Source organism: Nilaparvata lugens, chromosome 3 (genome assembly GCF_014356525.2).
Source record: "Nilaparvata lugens isolate BPH chromosome 3, ASM1435652v1, whole genome shotgun sequence".
NCBI classification, from domain to species: Eukaryota; Metazoa; Arthropoda; class Insecta; order Hemiptera; family Delphacidae; genus Nilaparvata; species Nilaparvata lugens.
Genome location: NC_052506.1, coordinates 52,742,775 through 52,762,207, shown reverse-complemented (window position 1 = coordinate 52,762,207; position 19,433 = coordinate 52,742,775). Strand labels below are relative to the sequence as shown.

General features: G+C 33.4%; 1 protein-coding gene across 1 annotated transcript in view; it reads right to left on the bottom strand.

The window, feature by feature from the left end:
* LOC111047435 (nephrin) overlaps window positions 1-19,433 on the bottom strand; it is a 535,400-nt gene that overhangs the window by 24,352 nt on the left and 491,615 nt on the right. Inside the window, exons 4-7 of the mRNA XM_039422826.1 lie at window positions 16,453-16,605; window positions 5,210-5,398; window positions 3,751-4,041; window positions 1,057-1,356 (exon numbers count right to left, since the gene is read on the bottom strand). Of these exons, the coding sequence (XP_039278760.1) occupies window positions 1,057-1,356; window positions 3,751-4,041; window positions 5,210-5,398; window positions 16,453-16,605 (933 nt within the window). The remainder of the gene's footprint in view (window positions 1-1,056; window positions 1,357-3,750; window positions 4,042-5,209; window positions 5,399-16,452; window positions 16,606-19,433) is intronic.

The following is a 19,433-nucleotide window of genomic DNA, read 5'->3' as shown; positions in this document are numbered from 1 at the left end:
TATGAAGTTGATTATTGTATAAAAGTCAACGATTGGAAATAATTCAAGTTTAGCCATGCCTCTATGGCTCTTTTTCTGTGTTTATTATTTCGGAAATTATTAAGTGGAAATTCACTTTCTAGTATATTTATGAATTTACTGCTAATGTAGTAAAGTTGCCTTCTAAGAAGAGCTGAGTTGGTGTTATATATTTCATATTTTCTTATTGTATTAGGTCTAAGATTATAATTTATGTCATCGGCTAGAGGGAAATTATGCTCATCTATTTCACTATCCATTACCAACTGCAGGTAATAATCCGTTTTGGACTATTTACAACGACACTACAGTCATAGCCACCTCTAATACAAGGCCCCGGCCTTAGATATTGCAACGTCGCAGTGTAGGCCTAGAATATAATACATGGTTGGTGAAAAAGATCAGCTGGTATTTTTAAAAATCTCTTTCACCAATCATGTATCAGATTCTAGGCCTACACTGCGACGTTGCATTATCGTAGGCTGGGGCCTTGTATTAGAAGTGGCTATGCTACAGTCTAATATTCCGAAAGCGCTCCACATTGTGAGTACTAGTTTTAATTACTAATATTCAAAAATTAGACTGTAGTGTCGTTGAAAAAAGTCCAAAACGGAGAAAATAATAATTGATGATTCAATTAATTGTATAAACCATTACTGAAAATTTCAGACTATTATAGATGTAAGGCAATAAAGGAAGAACACTCTATTATTTACTAAGAAATACAAGTAGTATCTAAAGTAATGGAATTCTTTTTCATTCAATCAATCAACCAACTAACCAACCAAATCAATCTAATCAATTAATAAACCCAATAAATCAACTAACCAACTAATTAATTTATTCATTTTATTGTACAAAATACCACAATCATAAAATAATTATGACATTGAAGGAAAAAATAGGCTGAGCCTGTACTATTTCTCTCCAAAAAATTTGATAAAATTCAATTCAAACCAATAAATCCAATCAATCATGCAATTAATAAGTCAGTCAATCAACCAACTAACCATTTGTTTCATGTATTGAATGACTTACTGAGAACATTGATGGTGTGCGTGCTGACAACGTTCTCGGTGAGCTGCATGTTGAGTCCGTGGCAGATGACGACGAGAGCCCTCTTGTCAGGGACGACGACGGCCGTCGTGTTGGAGGTGGTGATCCATCCCCCCTCCTGCGCAGTGTAGGTGCGCTGTGTCGCGTTCTTCACCTGTTTGCCGCCGATCATCCACTTCACCTCGGCTGGCGGATTGCTCGGAGCCGTCAGGCAGGTCAGTGGCACTATGTCGCCCACCCTCGCTTCCGTTGGTCCCGATATTGTCACGTGAGACGGTGCGACTGGAACACATTCAAAAGAAACTTTAGACAGAAAAGCCTAGAAAAACTGAAAAGAGGAAATTTACGATAGGAAATTTATTGCAGTGCTTACACTAGGCTTAAACTCTATAAGTCTCTACAGTATATATATTATGAATAAATAATAGGGTAAGCAGTGAGTATACAGAGATGGTGAAAAATATGAAAACTGCTCAAGATTTTTTTACAAGGGAAATTTGACGATAGGTCTGATTGGGGATCCTATATTTATTTTGGTCCGCCATTTTGAATATTGTATCATATAATAATGTTATCATTAAGACCGGCATTCCATTTAAAAAAAAGAAGTTGGATTCAAAATGGCGGTTTCAAGATGGTGGGCCAAAATTTTGAAGCGACAGAAAAGTATTTTTTTAAATTCGAATAGGATCCCCAATTAGACAATCATCAAATTTACCTTTTGAAAGAAATAATATTCAGCTGTTTCAATAATTTTCACCAACCCTGAATAAGACTATTATTGTCTGTACAAAATTATAAGGTAATAAGCATTTTTCACTGGCTACTTCTATTTCCAGTTCATCTTGATTTCTCATAATTCTTTGTTTTTTTATAGAAATGCAATGTATGATATATTTTAGAAACTGATTCTTTTGATTCTGTATTCTTTACTTGATATTTATTATTCAATTCCTTCTATAGAAAACACTCTCCTTGAAAAAAATTTAAATAAAAAATGCTTATTTGAATTTTTAAAACATTATTTACAAAATATAACTGAATTATGTCTGCTATATCATGATTTTTGTAGATAAATGTGGATGAGTACCTAGATTGGTTTATGATCAGAGTTTACTTTCAATTTCTCATAAAACATTTTTGAAGAACTAAAAATGAAAACCAAAAATACTAGGGAAAAACTATAAATAAACTAAATTATTAGAGTCAAAATCAGCTATATTGAATCAGATCCTTCTCTTAAAATCAAGTTTAACTTTATTTCATGCATTTCAATTTACCTAAAAAATGATTATCCTGCTGAATTATTTCAAGGTGAACTAACTGAGCCACAGTTCCAGACCGAGCTGAATCCCTGAATATACAAAGTGCATTTTAAATGCCGATATCAATTCAATAATAATGGAATAATAGAACTTCTATGAAAGATTCAGGAAGCTGACCTAACTAAAACATAGAGTCGACTCAATTTCCCAGCGTTAAATTATAAATGGATCAAGCATTCAATGTAACCAGTTCAGCTTCTGCATCATTAAACTTAATCAATGTAATAATAATTGTGACATGGCCCTTGATGTATTACTAACTACTAAGTGAGTGTTCTATGTGAGCTAGTTCACTCCCCAGATTAAATCATGAAGAGCGTAGGCAGCGCCTCATTTCTCATGCTACAGCTTGCAGCTGTTCAAGCATGTATGCAATTAATGGAGGTTAATATTATCACAACATAATCTATTTTAATTAATAATCAATTTGGGGTGTGTGTGAGGAAGGAAGTGAGGTGTATATGTTCATGAGAGGGAGAAGCTCCACCCCACCACCGGATCAAGGGTGGTTTCCACTACTAATCATGATAATCAGGAACGTATTGATATTCTAGGAAGTTTAATCTTACCAAGAAAGTTAGTCAAAAGGAAATCTAATTATATTTATAGGTCATATCAATAAATATTATTAATTATATCCATATTATAGCACTATACTGAGCTATTTTTGGGTATTTTATGAGTTTTTTTTATTCATTCGTTTATATAATAATCATTTATTTTCGTATTCATAAAAATATGAGTAAAAAAGTAAATTCAAATGGCTTTTGATGGTGGAGAGTCCCTAGCGGGAATGTTCCACCTCGCCTGAATATATAATTTGAGCCGTCAATGGGCTTACAACTGTCATACTTCAGCCGGGACCGAAAGTTTAACGTTCCCATTCCATAACACGGGAGTGATCTGGTCAAAAACCTTTGGTGATGAGCGGGCTTGAACCCGGGATCTCTGGGCTGATGAGTAAAGTTGATTAAAAGGGTACTAATAAATTCATTGAAAAAATAATTATTCATCGATAATTGATATTATTATCAAAATTTACTATCACAGAATAAACCATGAGTGCTTCTGGCTTATTGTAACATACTTCAATGGTGATTGAAAACATTTATTGTATTGAAAATTCACTTTATTTTGTATTTTACTATTAGAACTGCAATTTCATGTTGAAACAAACATATTTTCAGCTGCACTTCGTTGAAAAATAGAGTAAAATACAAAATTAAATAGATTTTACAATACGAACAGTGTTCTAAATCATGGAATAGTTCTAGAATATCGATATGTAGGCCTATACGACAAATATTTCTATATGTATACGACAAATTTTATAAATTTGGTAATTACTTACAGAATACAGTCAAGTCAACCTCAGCTTTGAGAGGCGACACGCTCATGACATTGGAGGCCTCGCAGCGGTATCTGGCCTTGTTGTCACTGGAGTCGGCCGTGAACGAGTAGATGTTCTCGGACACTTTGGTGGTTGTCCTGTACTGCATGTGGATCTGCTCGTCGTTCTTGTACCAGATGACCTGCGCAGGTGGGTTGCCGCCTCTCGACTTGCACACTAGCTCTACGGTCTGGCCTCGTCTGATTGTTTCTCCTTCCGTGTAGCCTTCGATGTACGGCGGGCCTGGTGGGTCTGTAATCACAACAAGCATTATCATTAGTGTGTTAGGAATATTCATTCCAGAAACTGTAGAGACTGAATCATTGGTCTATTCGCTCATTCAATGGCTGGAATATTGTTAAGATCTTTTTGAAAGAGAGCATTATTTATTGTAAAAATTGTGTAATTTTCGATCCAACATAATATTATTTATTTATAGGAAAATCCAATGATTGTAAAATATGTGAAATATTGATATGTTATGACACAATTTGTGTCAATACTACTATGGAATCTTACTTTATCACTGAAAATTCCGATACGGTACTTCACGAAAATAAGAATCATTAAACTAAATACTGAACACTGGAATATATGGCATTTCAATCTTGCATTGGAAATGATAGAATATACAATCATTATAAAATTGATTCACTTAAAAATCACTTGCATCTGGAAATACATCTTAATGGCGGATTTCTCGTTTTCTGTCATACAATCATGCCTGACTATAATGTAAAGTTTTGAGCCTGTGACAAATGTTGATCATCAATACATAAATACAGACCATTTTGATGCAGATTCTGGATCAAATTGAAAATCGATGACAAATTTATTCTAGACAGCACTCAGTCAAATATTTACTGGTATGATGATTGAATACAATAGTTGTTTTGAAATAAAACTAATTTCAACAATCAATTCAAATATTCGATCATTGGATCAATCATTAGAGCAAGGACAATGAGAAATTGTCCTCCACCTTGAGCGAGCAGAAAACCTCAGCATTTGTATCTCAAATTCTATTGGAATGGATTCGAGATAGGCAACAATCCGCCTATAGATATAGATAATATAATACTGTAACTAATTATTCAACATACTTTATTTCTACAACTAGTCAACTGCTTCAAACCCATTTCTATTCGACAATTTATCTTTTCATTCCTCATTCAACTATATCAATTATACAGTCTTATATAATTTTCAATCGAGAAATTGATAATATATATCCCACCATTCGATACTTGGATACGCGGTTTCTCAAACTCATTCCTCACAATTCAACTTCTTCTTTTGTCGACAATAATAACATAATCCTAACAATTTGTTGTTTTTAATATTGTATTGTTTGTATTAAATTTGTTGTGGATTAAAATTGAATCGATTCGGAATACGTATTTTTGGAGCAACGACTCACATAAAACACTGAGTTGGACAGTGGCGACATAGGGCAGGTCAGCTGGCAAAGCCTCGTGCTTGGCAGCGCACGTGTAGTCCGTGTTGTCATCATCCGACGTCGGCGTCAGCGTGATTTTGCTTGAAATCGTGTATCGTTTGATTTTCTGCCCGGGAACCGAGATCTCAATGATGCGATCCTCTCGTTTTTCTGAAACAAACAATAAAATATAAATAACTAAATCTACTATTTAATATGAGTTACGACACCATATCACCATTTTTTTTACAATTTAGCATTGAAAGAATGTAGTTTAGCATAGTTATTCATAATATAGGTATGTTTTTATTGAAATAAAGAGTATTTCAATAAAAATAAAATATTTCTTAGAGTTTGAGGATGGTGTGGATCACTGAAACAAGTTGTTATAATTTTTATTTTTAATTTATTATTTTAATAATTTCAGAAAAAAAAATTAAAGAAAGAGAGATTCAAAGATTACCAGTTTCTCACTCCATACATCTACAGTGGATATATTTTTATGAATATGTGATGTTTAACTCGATATAGCTATTCATCTATTCATTCCAAATATTGTCATAATTCCATTTAATCTAATTATTTAAAAGCAAGTTACAATATAATAAAAACTATGGGAGCTGGAACCTCAACAATGAAATACTGTACTATGTAAAACCGATACCCAATGGTGTTTTAAATCTCCAACTTTAGTTAATTCACGAATAATTGATTATGAATACAAATATGATGTATTATGTACTGTATTGAGCCAGTGAAGACAAAAATCTACATCAATTGGGTTTTAACTAATTTATAGAACTTCTTACAGTATTGTATATCACGAATATTTTGGTTACATGAACAAATTATATGAATTATATCTTTCATAACATATCAACATTTCACATATGTTATAATCGTTGATATTATATTTTTAATCACAGAAAGAGTATTATGTTGGATCGTAAATCAGAATCTTCGTATAATTTTTTATCAGAGAGGGAGAAAATCAGAAAACCAGATAGCATTATGATATTTTCAAATGTAAGATACTGGCGTGAGAGAGCAGAGGGTTAGGTTTTGGAAAGCAAAGAACATATTTTATAAAAAGGAATTCTAACACGTGTACTTACTAGTACACGTGGGTAAGAAATTGAGATGATGATACTAGCTAAACAATAACGCATGATTGAACTAGAGGCTTTTTATCAATAAAAAATCCTGTTTTCAACTTGCTCCTGAAAGGGTTCTAAGGACGCAAAGGGTCGAAAAAAAGTCTCAGATGTGTCATACTCAGCCTGCAATGCCAATAGAGTTAGAGAAATGGGTTACAACTTCAGACACTGCCAAGTCAATAAAAACAGATACCAGACACTCATGCCAATGCCAATACCATCCCCACTTGAAATATAGTCTTTCCTAGACACTAAGATTCACTTCAACCTGTCAGCATTGGGAGAATGGGAAGCATTGTTGTTAATCATAAGGAATTCTGACAGTATGGTGTGAGTCTCACTATATTCTCCTCCATTATTACCCGGGGCATTTCTAGAAACTGGGAACTCGAATTTGTGCACAAGTGCAGCCAACATTTCAGTGCATTAAACTTATGACCACACGCCCTATTTCTATTCAGTGGCTCGATTCAATTATTGTGTTGGCATGCGATCGAGGAAGTTCAACAAAAATAATGTTTTATTCCACTGAATATTCAAGAAACTTTATATTGGTCTCAAGTTAAGAAAAATGGGTAGGTATTCTATATTCTGAATGAATAGTAAATACAGGCATAGGCTACCGTAAGTACATCAATAAAGTTGGAACATAAAATTATTTACAATACTGTTTTGTTTATAATTTAATTTCAGCTTAAAGCTGCGTTTACACCAAAGTTATTAACGAAATGTTAATAACTTAATCCTTAATATCGGGGCACCGAGCTTCGCTCGTTATTTTTACTTTCCTTGCCCTATTACCATAGGTATGGAAAGTATTGCTTTCCGAAAAAAATTAAAATACCCTAATTTCAAGTTTTTTATCCGTTTCAAGGTCCCCTGAGTCCAAAAACATGATTTTTATTTATTGATAAACAAAACACAATTCTCTAAAATGATCGTGTTTATATTTTACAGCTGGCTATACGTCAGCTTATGAATTTCGGGGATGCGATATTTTGATTTTCCACAGAATCACTCGCTCAATTTTTACTATCCAAAAACTACTAACCACAAAGTCTCAGCTGTTTCAGCCAAGGATGAATTATCCTTTTATGTCGTTCAGCGAGTTTTTCCAAGGATGAGACCTAGTGCAATCGATTTTTTATATCATAAACCTCCTATGTTCCAAATTTCGTGGAAATCGTTAGAGCCGTTTTCGAGATCCGTTGAACATAAATAACCAAATATAAAACTATAAAAATATAAACAGACACAGATATTGCTCGCTTAATATAATAGGATAGATATTATTTGATTGGACATAACTTATCATACACATGATGAACATATGTGTTTGTCAAGTTCCGTTCAATTTAATAGAATCTATCCTATTATATTAAGCGAGCAATTTCTGTATTTTTATATATTTATATCTGGTTATTTATGTTCAACGGATCTCGAAAACGGCTCTAACGATTTTCACGGAATTTGGAACATAGTAGGTTTATGATAAAAAAATTCTATTGCACTAGGTCTCATCCTTGAGAAAACTCGCTGAACGACATTAAAATGATAACTCATCCTTGGCTGAAACAGCTGTGGATAGTAAAAAAGTGAGTGAGCGAGTGAGTATGTGAAAAATCAAAATATCGCATCCCCGAAATTCATAAGATGAAATAAATATAGCCAGCTGTGAAATATAAACACGATCATTTTAGAGAATTGTGTTTTGTTTATCAATAAATAAAAATAACGAGCGAAGCTCGGTGCCCCGATATTAAGGATTAATTTATTAACATTTTTTTAAAACTTTTGTATAAACGCAGCTTAGTCACACTGATCAGTATGAACCGGGAAAAGAATCAAGGCTGGAATCATTCTTGGGAGTTCTTCAATTTTCAAAAAAATATTCAACTATCATTATTGAATAGAGCAAAAAAAACTGAGAAAGCAATCTCCGCAGTCATAAAATAGTAATGATCTTTTGACAAAGAAAATAAAAATAGTTATCTGAATTTTGAATTACTTTAGTTCTGGAAGTAATTCGAAATTTAATAAATTCGGACTAGAATAGTTTGGTTCAAAGTGGGTATTGTTTCATTAAAATCAGCTGTATTTCTCATTGTCAATATTAACCTAAAATTTATTTTGGCTAAGGTGTAATTTTTGTGATTCATGTTGTGCATCAACATAAGTGATTAATTGAAATGTTTAAGAAACCTTTAGATGTAAAAAATAATACTCAGTTAAAAAAGTCATCTCAGAAGCAATTTCGGTTGAAAATACTGAATACTTTTCCTGGCTTGACAGAAGATAAACTCCTTGAACTCGTACCAAGAAAAGAGAATGTGCTTTGTATCAAGATAAGTACTCATTCAAATAATGTAATTGATGTTTATTGTGTTCAAAAAGTACCTTTATTGTTTGAGTATGAAAATGCAATGTATCCAACAGTCTATATGCTTTGGAAAGTGCCTGACTTAATTCCATCATTTATCACTCACCACGTGGTGTTTTCTTTCATTTCTAATGGAGCTGATCTAATGCTTCCTGGAGTGATCACTCCAGAACCAATTACTAAAGATTCTTATGGAAGCTTGCATAAAGGCTCCCTAGTTTGTGTGACTTTGGAAAACAATAACGCAGCAATGGCTGTTGGAGTGACTGCCATGTCCAGTCTTGACATGTACATGTCTAATAAACGAGGTAAATGCGTCTCCATACTCCATTTCTACGGCGATCATTTATCAAGCCTTGATAAGCTTCTTCCTGTCCCCAACATTGTGCAGTTGAGTCTGCCTGAGCCAACTACTGGAATATTGAATACAGCTGAGAGTGACAAGTTTACCAAGAGTGATTTGGATAGTGGAGTTAATGATTTACAGTCTGAAACGTGTGATCAAGATGGATCTGAACATTTGAATACTGATAACTTTATGAACAAAGAGGACACTTGTCAGACCCAACTAGAGTCGCAACCGATCAATAGATCTGAGCATTCTAATGCCAATAGCATCTTGCTTGAAGAGAATAAAACTCCTGGAAGCCTATCAGAGTCTCAAAATACTGGGAAAGAAATGGAAGAGCTTCTAATGTATTGCTTTCTCAAATGTTTAAAAACAAGCGCAAGAAAAGTTCCATTGCCGTTATTGGTCAGTAATTTTTTCAAAATGCATATATTATCAGCATGCCCTGAAGATAATACGCTTGATTTGAAGAAAACTAAATACAAGAAATTATCAGCTTTCTTGGAAGAAATGGAAGGGCAACAGCTAATAAAATGTGAAACCATTTCCAAAGGGGTTTCAGTGATATGTTTTATAAACTATGATCATGAAAGTTTAAAAACATTTGAGGATATTTACAGCGACATAGAGATCAAAGTCAAGGACCCTGCTGAATCTGATCAAAAAAGTGCTTTGATCGGTGCAGACATGTACTGTATAAATGATTCCACACTTCCCTTGTTTTCACTGTATCTTTACAAGAGAAAAGATACAATTAGTAGAGATGCAGTTAAAAACTGCATAAGAGATTACGTTGAGAAACATAATCTTGTTGATAGTGAAGACAGAAATCTTGTAATTTTAGATGAGTTACTAGAAACAGTAACCGGTAAAACAATGAATTTGACATGGACTCAACTTATAGAGGCAGTGATCAACAAATTGGGAAATGTTGTGCATGCAAACATTGGGAATAGAAAAGCTTTTATGAAGGGAAAAGTATCACCTATTGATATTCAAGTAGGCATAAGAAGCTGCAACAAAAAAGTAACTCTTGTGAATAACTTGGAACTTCATGGCATAAATGTGAAAGACTTTTGCCAGGAATGTGAGCATGGAGTGGCTGCCGGTACCACTATTAATCACCCTCAGCAATTGAAAAGTAGTGCACAAGTGCAGGTGCAAGGTAATCAAGTAGCCTTTGTTTCAAAACTACTCATGAATAAATACAAGATTCCTGTTAGTATGATAAGAGGTCTGGAGAACATTCAAAAGAAGAAAAAATACTAGTCTGATGTGATTTACAAGCACTAGAATAGATTGCATATTTTTATCAAGATTCAAGATTCATTTATTGCCAGAACACTAACAAAAATGCATGACATTGTCAACAATTTTCGTAATATTCATTGTCAACTATCTATAACACAACTAAATTAGATATGACATCTCAAACGTTTTATTTTACTGTCGGTTTCTTTCATGAATAAATATATCTCTATTTCCTAATTTGTTCTTGCTAGATGAGTGGCATTGTTTAAAATATTTTTGGTGATTGGTATTAATATCCATGGTTCATCCTATTAAAAAAAACGTTTCAGGTTTAGCACAGTGAATTTATTGTTATTGATGTTGTTACAGTAACAGAAAAAAAAGTTTTAAACACTACGACGCATAATAAAATAATATCGAAATATTTTGAATAAATTAAGATTTTGAATGTAAGATTTGAAGATTTTTATTCTATATCTTGATCCGAAGATCTTGAATAAGATGCCAAGTCTTTTTAAATAGTGCAGAAATTCAATACTTTTTGGTAAAATAATAAGGCTTGTACAGATTTCTAAAATAAGGTATTTTTTACCAGTAGATGAGGTATCAATATCAAAAAACATTTGGAGGGATAAGTTATTACTAAACATATAAGCAATTATTTGCTTCACTGTGATCTAGTTCAACTGTGTCGGTAATGGTAAGAGTCAAGTCTTTTTAAATAGTGCAGAAATTCAATACTTACTCAATACTTATTGGTACAGAGAGCATAGATTTGTTTTTCTATGATTTCAGGTCTAAAGATCGGCTTGAATGATTTCATATGTATTTGTTACATAATAAGGATGATTGAGTGTATAATTTTCACATTATGCGACAGACAAAATGAATCGATAACGCCATTTTGAACCAACTTGAACTTTTGAAATTAATCACACAATTCGATTAGCAACAAACAATAAGGAGCACGGGGCCAAACTCGGAACTCAATTGCAAGATGGTGGCGTTTTAGTGAGATTGTGACCGGGACCGAACAAGTCTCCGCTGTCACAGTGACGCAATTAATTTCCCGCAATCTGATTGGATTGTCTCAGAAGTCTCCAGTTGTCGACCGCCAGATACGGCGCCGGAATTGCTAAAACAATTCCAAAGGTCGAATATGGAAGACAGACCTAGGTTGACGATTAGTGTGGTGCGCTACCTCTGAGAAACACCCACTTTTAAAAAATATATTTTGCTTCTTCGAAATCAGTCGAATGTTGCCTCACTCATAATACTGCGAGTTGAATTATTTCTACTCTACAGTTATGTTTTGTGTTTTTTTCTCAATCAAATTGATAGGACCAAGAATGGATCTTGAACTTTATATTCTGTAGCTTAAATACCACCGGGAAAAATCACAAAATATATTATTTAGAATTTGGTGGAAGTTGTACCTGATTACCGACTTGAATTAGAATAATACTGTTTTTCTTATAGTTTTCTTGGGGTTATGTACGATTAAAATTGAACCATTTTTCATAATTTTAGAAAGCTTCCAATTTCTTAGAATATATTATGTAGGTACATTTTCGAACTATTAAAATCGTGAGAATCATAAATAGAAATACGCAGTTATTGTATAAAACGATTATACGCAGTTAATCAATGAATGAATAAATTATGGAAAATTCAATCACAGTAATAATTTTATACCAATATACCCTCACGCATCAATGTGATGCTACCACAAACACTCGAAATCACCACTTTTCTGAGAAATTCCCTTGCAAAGGCAAAATAGAGTTGGTTTTCCAAAGCTATGCTGAACCTGAGGACTTGGAGACAACAGCAAAAACGTTTTCTATTGACTAGGGCGGAGGGTGTAAATTTTCTTGATGCTTGCACAATTCGTGCAAAAACTGGTTCGGTCGGGTGTGTTGAAGGATGGGGGGGTTGTGAAAATAGGCTGGCGGGAAATTTCAGTCACGCAACGTTTAGATATTTACGATGTGGAGAATAGAGAAAAACAGAAGGATCGGCAAAATGCCTTTATAAGCTGGTCTTCTGAGCTGAGCTTCGATGCTGTAAACATCTCCTTTTTTCGCAATACACATGACAATTTACGCAAAGTGATAAGCATCCGCAAAGGCATTTGCACAACACAGCTCCCACAAATCTCACCAGGCCTACTGCAAACATTTTCTTCGCAATTTTTGCTGTCCTATAAGTAGAGGCATATGAGTATTACAAGGAAGTAGTGGATAGTAGAGAATTTTTAGTAGAAAAAATGAAAAAAATTACAAACAATGAGGAGCTGATTTATATTCAAGTTGTTAATAATTTTCTTATGAATATCTGTATGTTTGCTGGAGAACAACGATTATTGTGGAATTAATGTTTGTTGATTTCAAATAATGTTATTATAGGCTACTAGCACAGATTTAGCCACAGTTTATTTAGTCTATGCTACAGAATTAGTTTATTAAGTCTAAACTTACGTTACTAGTAATAACAGTTCAAGATAGAAAAGGAGTTCGTGATATTGACCTCTCTTTCTTTGGCAAGATCTGCACATGATAAGAAACGTATTCTTTAGTCATTCTGTTTTTCATTTAAATCTGATACTGCAAGAAACAAGTATGATTTGGAAACCTCCTATCAACATAAAGAGAAACGTACAATTGGAGATTTGATACGACACGATGAAGGAAGATGGATGAGATGTAATCAGAAAAGCTTCCTTATTTGAAACGGAACGATTCAAGAATACTTGTTGAAGGAAACGGGCATTCTTTTCTCAAGAGGAGTAAGATTTTATCTGCATTTCTCCCTATCAAACTTGACTGAGAACGCATAGAAATACATTAATTTCACATTATATTATTCATATTGTTTGTCTCTAGAGACAAACAATGTCCCTCCCACATTTCTGAGAATAAAGTATGGAAAAATTATTAGGCTACGTCTTTTATTGAAATTTTTGGCCAAAATTGTCAAGAGATGTCAATTTATACACTAGGGTAGGCCTATACTATTCTAAATAATGTTCAGAAAAGTTGTTACCTAGTTTGAAGTGTTTCAATTTCAAGATAAGTAAGGTATACCATTGTACATGAATATATAAAATAACACATAGGCCTACATTATTTTATTTCGACTATTCTTCATTTTATCTTTTATATAAGTTTCCAATAGAATTGTTATGAATTCAAGGAATAAAAACACCTATTCGTATGCTTGTAGTAAATACTTTTCCATAATCATGATATAACTCTTACAATAATATTATTATCCAAGTATCATGAATGGAATTAACCTCACCATCATTTGCATTTTTAATCAATTCACAATTGAAAAATTGTAATAATAACGACTTGATTGGAAAGACTCGAATATTGCAGTTGTTATGTAAATAAGTCCAATAACGATAATAGGATTGGATCGCGCATTGCAGGCGTCGGCCTTTATGATGACCTGTGAATCGGCATGTGATATTCGGATGGACTATATTGATGACCTAGGACCCCACCTGATCTGGATTAGTCGGCCTCCATTAATTAACCTATCAGATTTGTGGTTTGGGGAGGATCAGTGATGACCTCAGCCTGTGCTGGCCAATCAAATTATTATGTTGCGGCATCGATTATTGCACGGCTTACAATCACTGCCTTGAGTAGAGGTATACCTCACTTGTAACCGCGTACATACGCATCAATCTATTGAATAGTCTCATGTTATCAATCCAATTTATTTTTCGACTTTAGGATGGAAACAACAAGAATTATTTACTAACACCGATTGATTGAAACATATGATTGGCTTACAATCATAGATTTTTGTGAAGGTGTACCACAGTTGCAACCGCGTACATCTATTGAATATGGTCTCATATGAAAGTCTAATCGGCTGAATTAATATATTTTCAGACTTGACGAACACCGAAAACAGCACTGTTGAACAAACACCGGAAACAACACTGTTGAACAAACACCGAATCATTAAAAAAAATAAGTTACTTGTTCGGTAGCTACGCCATTATCAGTTTCAAACTAGCCAACTGGATATGAGTACAAACTAACTATTCAAAACCAAAGTAGAAAGCGGCTCAATATGGTACTGCGCACGTTGTAATATACTGTGAACCACTCCGTACCTCATACAGTATTATGATGAGCGGCTCTGTACTTTAGTTTCAGTTTGTTCGCAACTGATAATAATGTAGCAACTGAAACTACCGCTTCATTGTTTCAATGAATTTGTAATGATGGCAAGTTATATTATTTGTTATGAATGTCTCAAACAATACCACCTTCAACACAAGAAGCAAAAACACGATTTATTTGTGTGTATACGAATTGATAACAGTTTATTATTCAGATGCATACAAGTAAGGCAATACGAGATAAGAGATTTGATGATTTTGATGTAAGTCTGCGTACAACTTTTGCACAGCGTAACACACAATATATTATTGTGTTGTTACAAGTAGTCCTCAATTGATTACCGTAAGGTTTCTGACTTACGACAGGTTTTCAACTAGCTAATATTTCAAATGTGATAAGGAGAGAATTTTTAACTTTCCAAACAGAATTGAATCTCTCACTATGAAACTATTCACAACTAAATTATCCTCCATCCCAATGAAATAACTTTTTAATCAGATGGAGGGGCAGCATTTCAAATATTATCTCGATTCATTTATCTTAACAGTTGTTCGAGACTGAATAGCAATAAGTAAGGAACATCTCAAAGTTTTTGAACGAGTTATTTCAGGAGTTCTGCAAGGGAAGTTACCGATTCATCTCCAAAAGATGTTTTTCGAAAAACAATAATTACACTGCAGTATTTCTAGAATGGATTGGAACACGGCATCTGGAGTGAAAAAGTTGATAGCCGTTCAAACTTTACGATTGAGTCAAGAGACTGTATTTAAACAAGTATTTAATTACTTACTTCTTCTCAATTCCTTCTACGACTCAAATTGATTTCTCACTTCAACCTTCAACTTCGTGGGCACCGGCATAATTTATTTTAATTTATTCAGAAAAATTCAAGACTTTTGCTAAGAGTTGGATGCTCCAGTGCCAATCATCATTATAACATTTCCAATTACGGAAATGATGCCGCAACTTTTAACCAACAAACATTTCAATTCATCTACGGATGATACCTACTTATTGTGTTGAAGTGTTGATTTAAAATATTGAAAACAGGATGAAGTTCAACGTTTTATTGACGATGAGTTGCCTATAATCTATTAGGAACAATCATTATCAATCAATAGAGTGGATGAGTAGAGAAGGTATTATGCAAATGAATTAAGATTATACTTTGATATGAAATCTATGAATCAAAGACTCATTGCTGATTATGTTTAAAACTCTACACAAAGAATTGATACTGAAAAAAGTTTCAAGAACGGAAGAAAAACTGACCAATAAACGGACAATGGACAAAATGTTCACTTACCAACTCCCTAGAGGAAATAATTGCTTAAACCTTATTACTTTATTATTATTTTAATATTATAGTTTAATAAAATTATATAATTATGCATGAGCATTTTCATTATATACCATAATTTATAGTATTTTGACATTATTATGATCCAAGTTGAGGAGGCCGTTGTGGGTTTTCACCTATTGTCTACAAAGAGATATTGTAAATTAATGAGTATAAATAGATAAATAGTTGATTATCTCACGTTATTGCACCTAACAATCTTTACAATAAACAATTTTCTGTAAGCTCTTGAGACGGTGGAGAAGTTGAGAGCAACAAGGGGATGTGAGAAGATTAAATATGTCTCGGAAAAGTATAGATCGACTTACCTAAGAGACAACTAGCCCTGAACAATGATTGTTTGCTATTGATTTCAGTTTTACATTGATTTTATTGGAAAATTCGAGTTTATAGTAGGATTTTAATTGCATATAAATATTATGCGAATACCTTATTCCTACTAATGTAAAAGTAAAGAGCATAAGCCATATGGTACAGCACCAAATTGATAAAGAATAGAATGTACCTAACCATCAAACTGTTCAAATACTATTTTTAATACAGATAATAATTTTAAGTACAGCTAATTACATTTTTTACTCACCAAGCTTGAGTTCCACATTATGTCTGTACCATACAATGGATGCAGCTGGTTTCGCATTTCGTACTTGGCATTCCAGTTGCAGAGATTGATTCTCATGAATCTCAATTTTCTCGTTAGGTTTGTGATCCACAATTTGTATCGAGGAAGGCGGTGCTAAAATAAAAAACAAACTCAATTATTATAATGTTAAAAAAAAACAAGTGAATTGTCAATACAGTAGCTTGGGCCTACTACACATAAAATCAAATGTTAGCAACTACAAGTATTCATAGATAGTAAATTACATTTTCAAGGGTCAAAAAATTCATTAACACTAATCATGAAATATAATAGATTGATACTAAAATTATGCGCTTGGAAAATAAACTGGAACGAACAAACATAGAACAATAAACAATAATTAATTTGATCTTCAAAATGCTACAGTTTTATGTTTTGTATGCAATTTGTCAGCTTCACATAACCTAAAAGTCGACATAGACAGTAGCTTCTCAACAGCTGACACAGAAACAGCTGGCCCGTTTCCAACAAATGAGTGGATATTTCCTTGGCGGTAAATTTGAAACTTTGTCAACTCTGAAAAATCACTTTCCACTATTTCTACACATGTAATTTTCAACTTTGATAGTTTAATTTCATGGTAAATTTGATAAATTGTTTTTTCTGAAAAATCAGTCAAGAAATTCATCAAAAATTCTTTTCATAATACACCTCCAGTTCAGAAGTGAATCCATTTTACAAATTTCTAATACGGAAGCTCTCTTTCATTTCAAAAGATAATAGTAAGAAACATCCACATTGTACTCAACATTCCTATCACATAAAGTAATCTACAGTATACATTTCATATATCTATTAATCAATATACAGTAATAGAGATTGCTGTATAGTGGTTCTAGCAAGAAAACAAAACAAGCAAGACGATTTCTCTTGCACTATAGTTGAAATTTATGAAATCATTTTAAATAACAGGAATAATGCAATAGTTTTTCACTATATAGTTCAATGATATGATCATTAACTGGTATAGATGGAGGTAGTTTCAGACAGAAACTGATTCGTCTGTTAATAGACAGACCATCGAAGATCCACCAAAGGTTAGCAAGGGATAACAGCGAAATTTCTTAGAGCAGAATGAAAGAACAGTAGCTGCTCTTCCGAGAAGGTCTAAGCCCAGGGGAAGCAGGCCTAATTTAACAAGCTTAAAGGGATAACAAGAAATACAAGCTCTACAAAACAAGGCTGAATATGGTCTCAGTGAAGGGACCAAGCCACTATAATGTTTCTTATTAGAGCCTCTTCCTTGGTCCAAAGGAATAATAACATCATTGAAATACTGCATCCACAGGGACTGAGCATTGTCATATGAGTTATACAATTCATAGACGCTTATTAAAATTGTATCTTTACTACTCATAGAACTACACAAATTATTATGAAGTTCGAAAAATATAACTAAAGGTTTATAATAGCCTAAATTATATGGATAACATGAATAATTTACAATTATAGACGATTTATTTTAGAAAAAGATTATCATGAATGGCATGGAGGAGAAAAATACCACTACATCCTGTACTAGATAGGCGAATCTATGATTAATATTTATGTCACTCTTGATTAATTGATTACAAGGCTACGCTGTGTTAGATGAAGTTCCATCAGTAAATGGAAAATATGATTTCACAATCTGCCTCAAGTACTACCATAATATGAATAGAACATTCTAATTTAACTTTACAAAACACTTCACTTTCTGGATCTCTGTTGAATAGTGGAGCAAACGATTTTTCGCTCGAAATCAAACTTGGACAATGAAACAATTCATGTCAACAGCAGTAAAACACGAACGTTCTTGCTCAACTAATTATAAAAGCTGTCCAACTGTTATTGAAAACGCTTTCAAACGTTTGGTAATAATAATGACCTGTACAAAGCTGAAAAGTAATAATGACTTGTTTAAACGGTTCTTTTTCTACCAAACACAACAAACAATTTACATTGTAGTTAATCGTACTTTGAAAGCACTCATCAGCCGAAAAGAGATATATTGAACAATTCACAGGTTTAATTAACTTTATCATCAGTTTCAAGAAAAACCCATCAAAGTCCCAGAGAGATTTATGTTTTCCAATAAAGTTTATTAAATCAGCGAACAATAATACTTCTGTTTTTGGTGTCACTGCTAGTAGATGCAATCAAATCATCATAGTTCAAATAGATGAATTACTTATTCTATACGATAACGAACTGATTTCTGCTGAACGATGTGCTAACTTTATTGCAAAGTCTTGTCACCTCTAACGAGAAGGTTGTTAACAGGAACCAGTGAGTCTATAAATTTATGGTTTCAAACTGCCAAAAAAATCATAATCTACAGAAGAGGAGTACAGCAAATCAGATCAGAGGGCACATGGAAGGATTGGCATGTAAAATTTCCCAAAGGATGATATGGTGGGATTCACTTGAAACTGTCAGCATTGTGTGAATGGGAAGAAGTGATGCTATTTATGGGGAATACTGACAGCTTAGGATGAATCTCACTATAGCACTTTCCTCGGTTGCTTCTCTAAACTAAAGGAACAAGGAAAAGTCCTCATGGGAACAGCAGCTAGCTTTTTAGCTGACTTTTAACCCTGCAGCCCTTCCAAAAACCTTTAGGGTTCTCGCCGTTTTGGGAAGCTCTTGCTTTCTTACTTTCATCTAATACTCACTCTAACAAATTCAGTTTCAATCTCTTGAATAGGTCACACAAAACTATTCACATATAATTATCAAACTTTACTGTACATAGTGATCATTTAATTGTATGCATCTCTATCTGATACTGTCTAAGATTTTAAACTCCACTGGCATAACCCAATCATCTATAACCCATCATAACCCAATCGTCATGAATCAGCACTTCATAGACGGATTCAACCGTTTATTTCAAGAAAATTCACAACAGTTCATCAAGATAGAATTTTCAAGTACAGCAG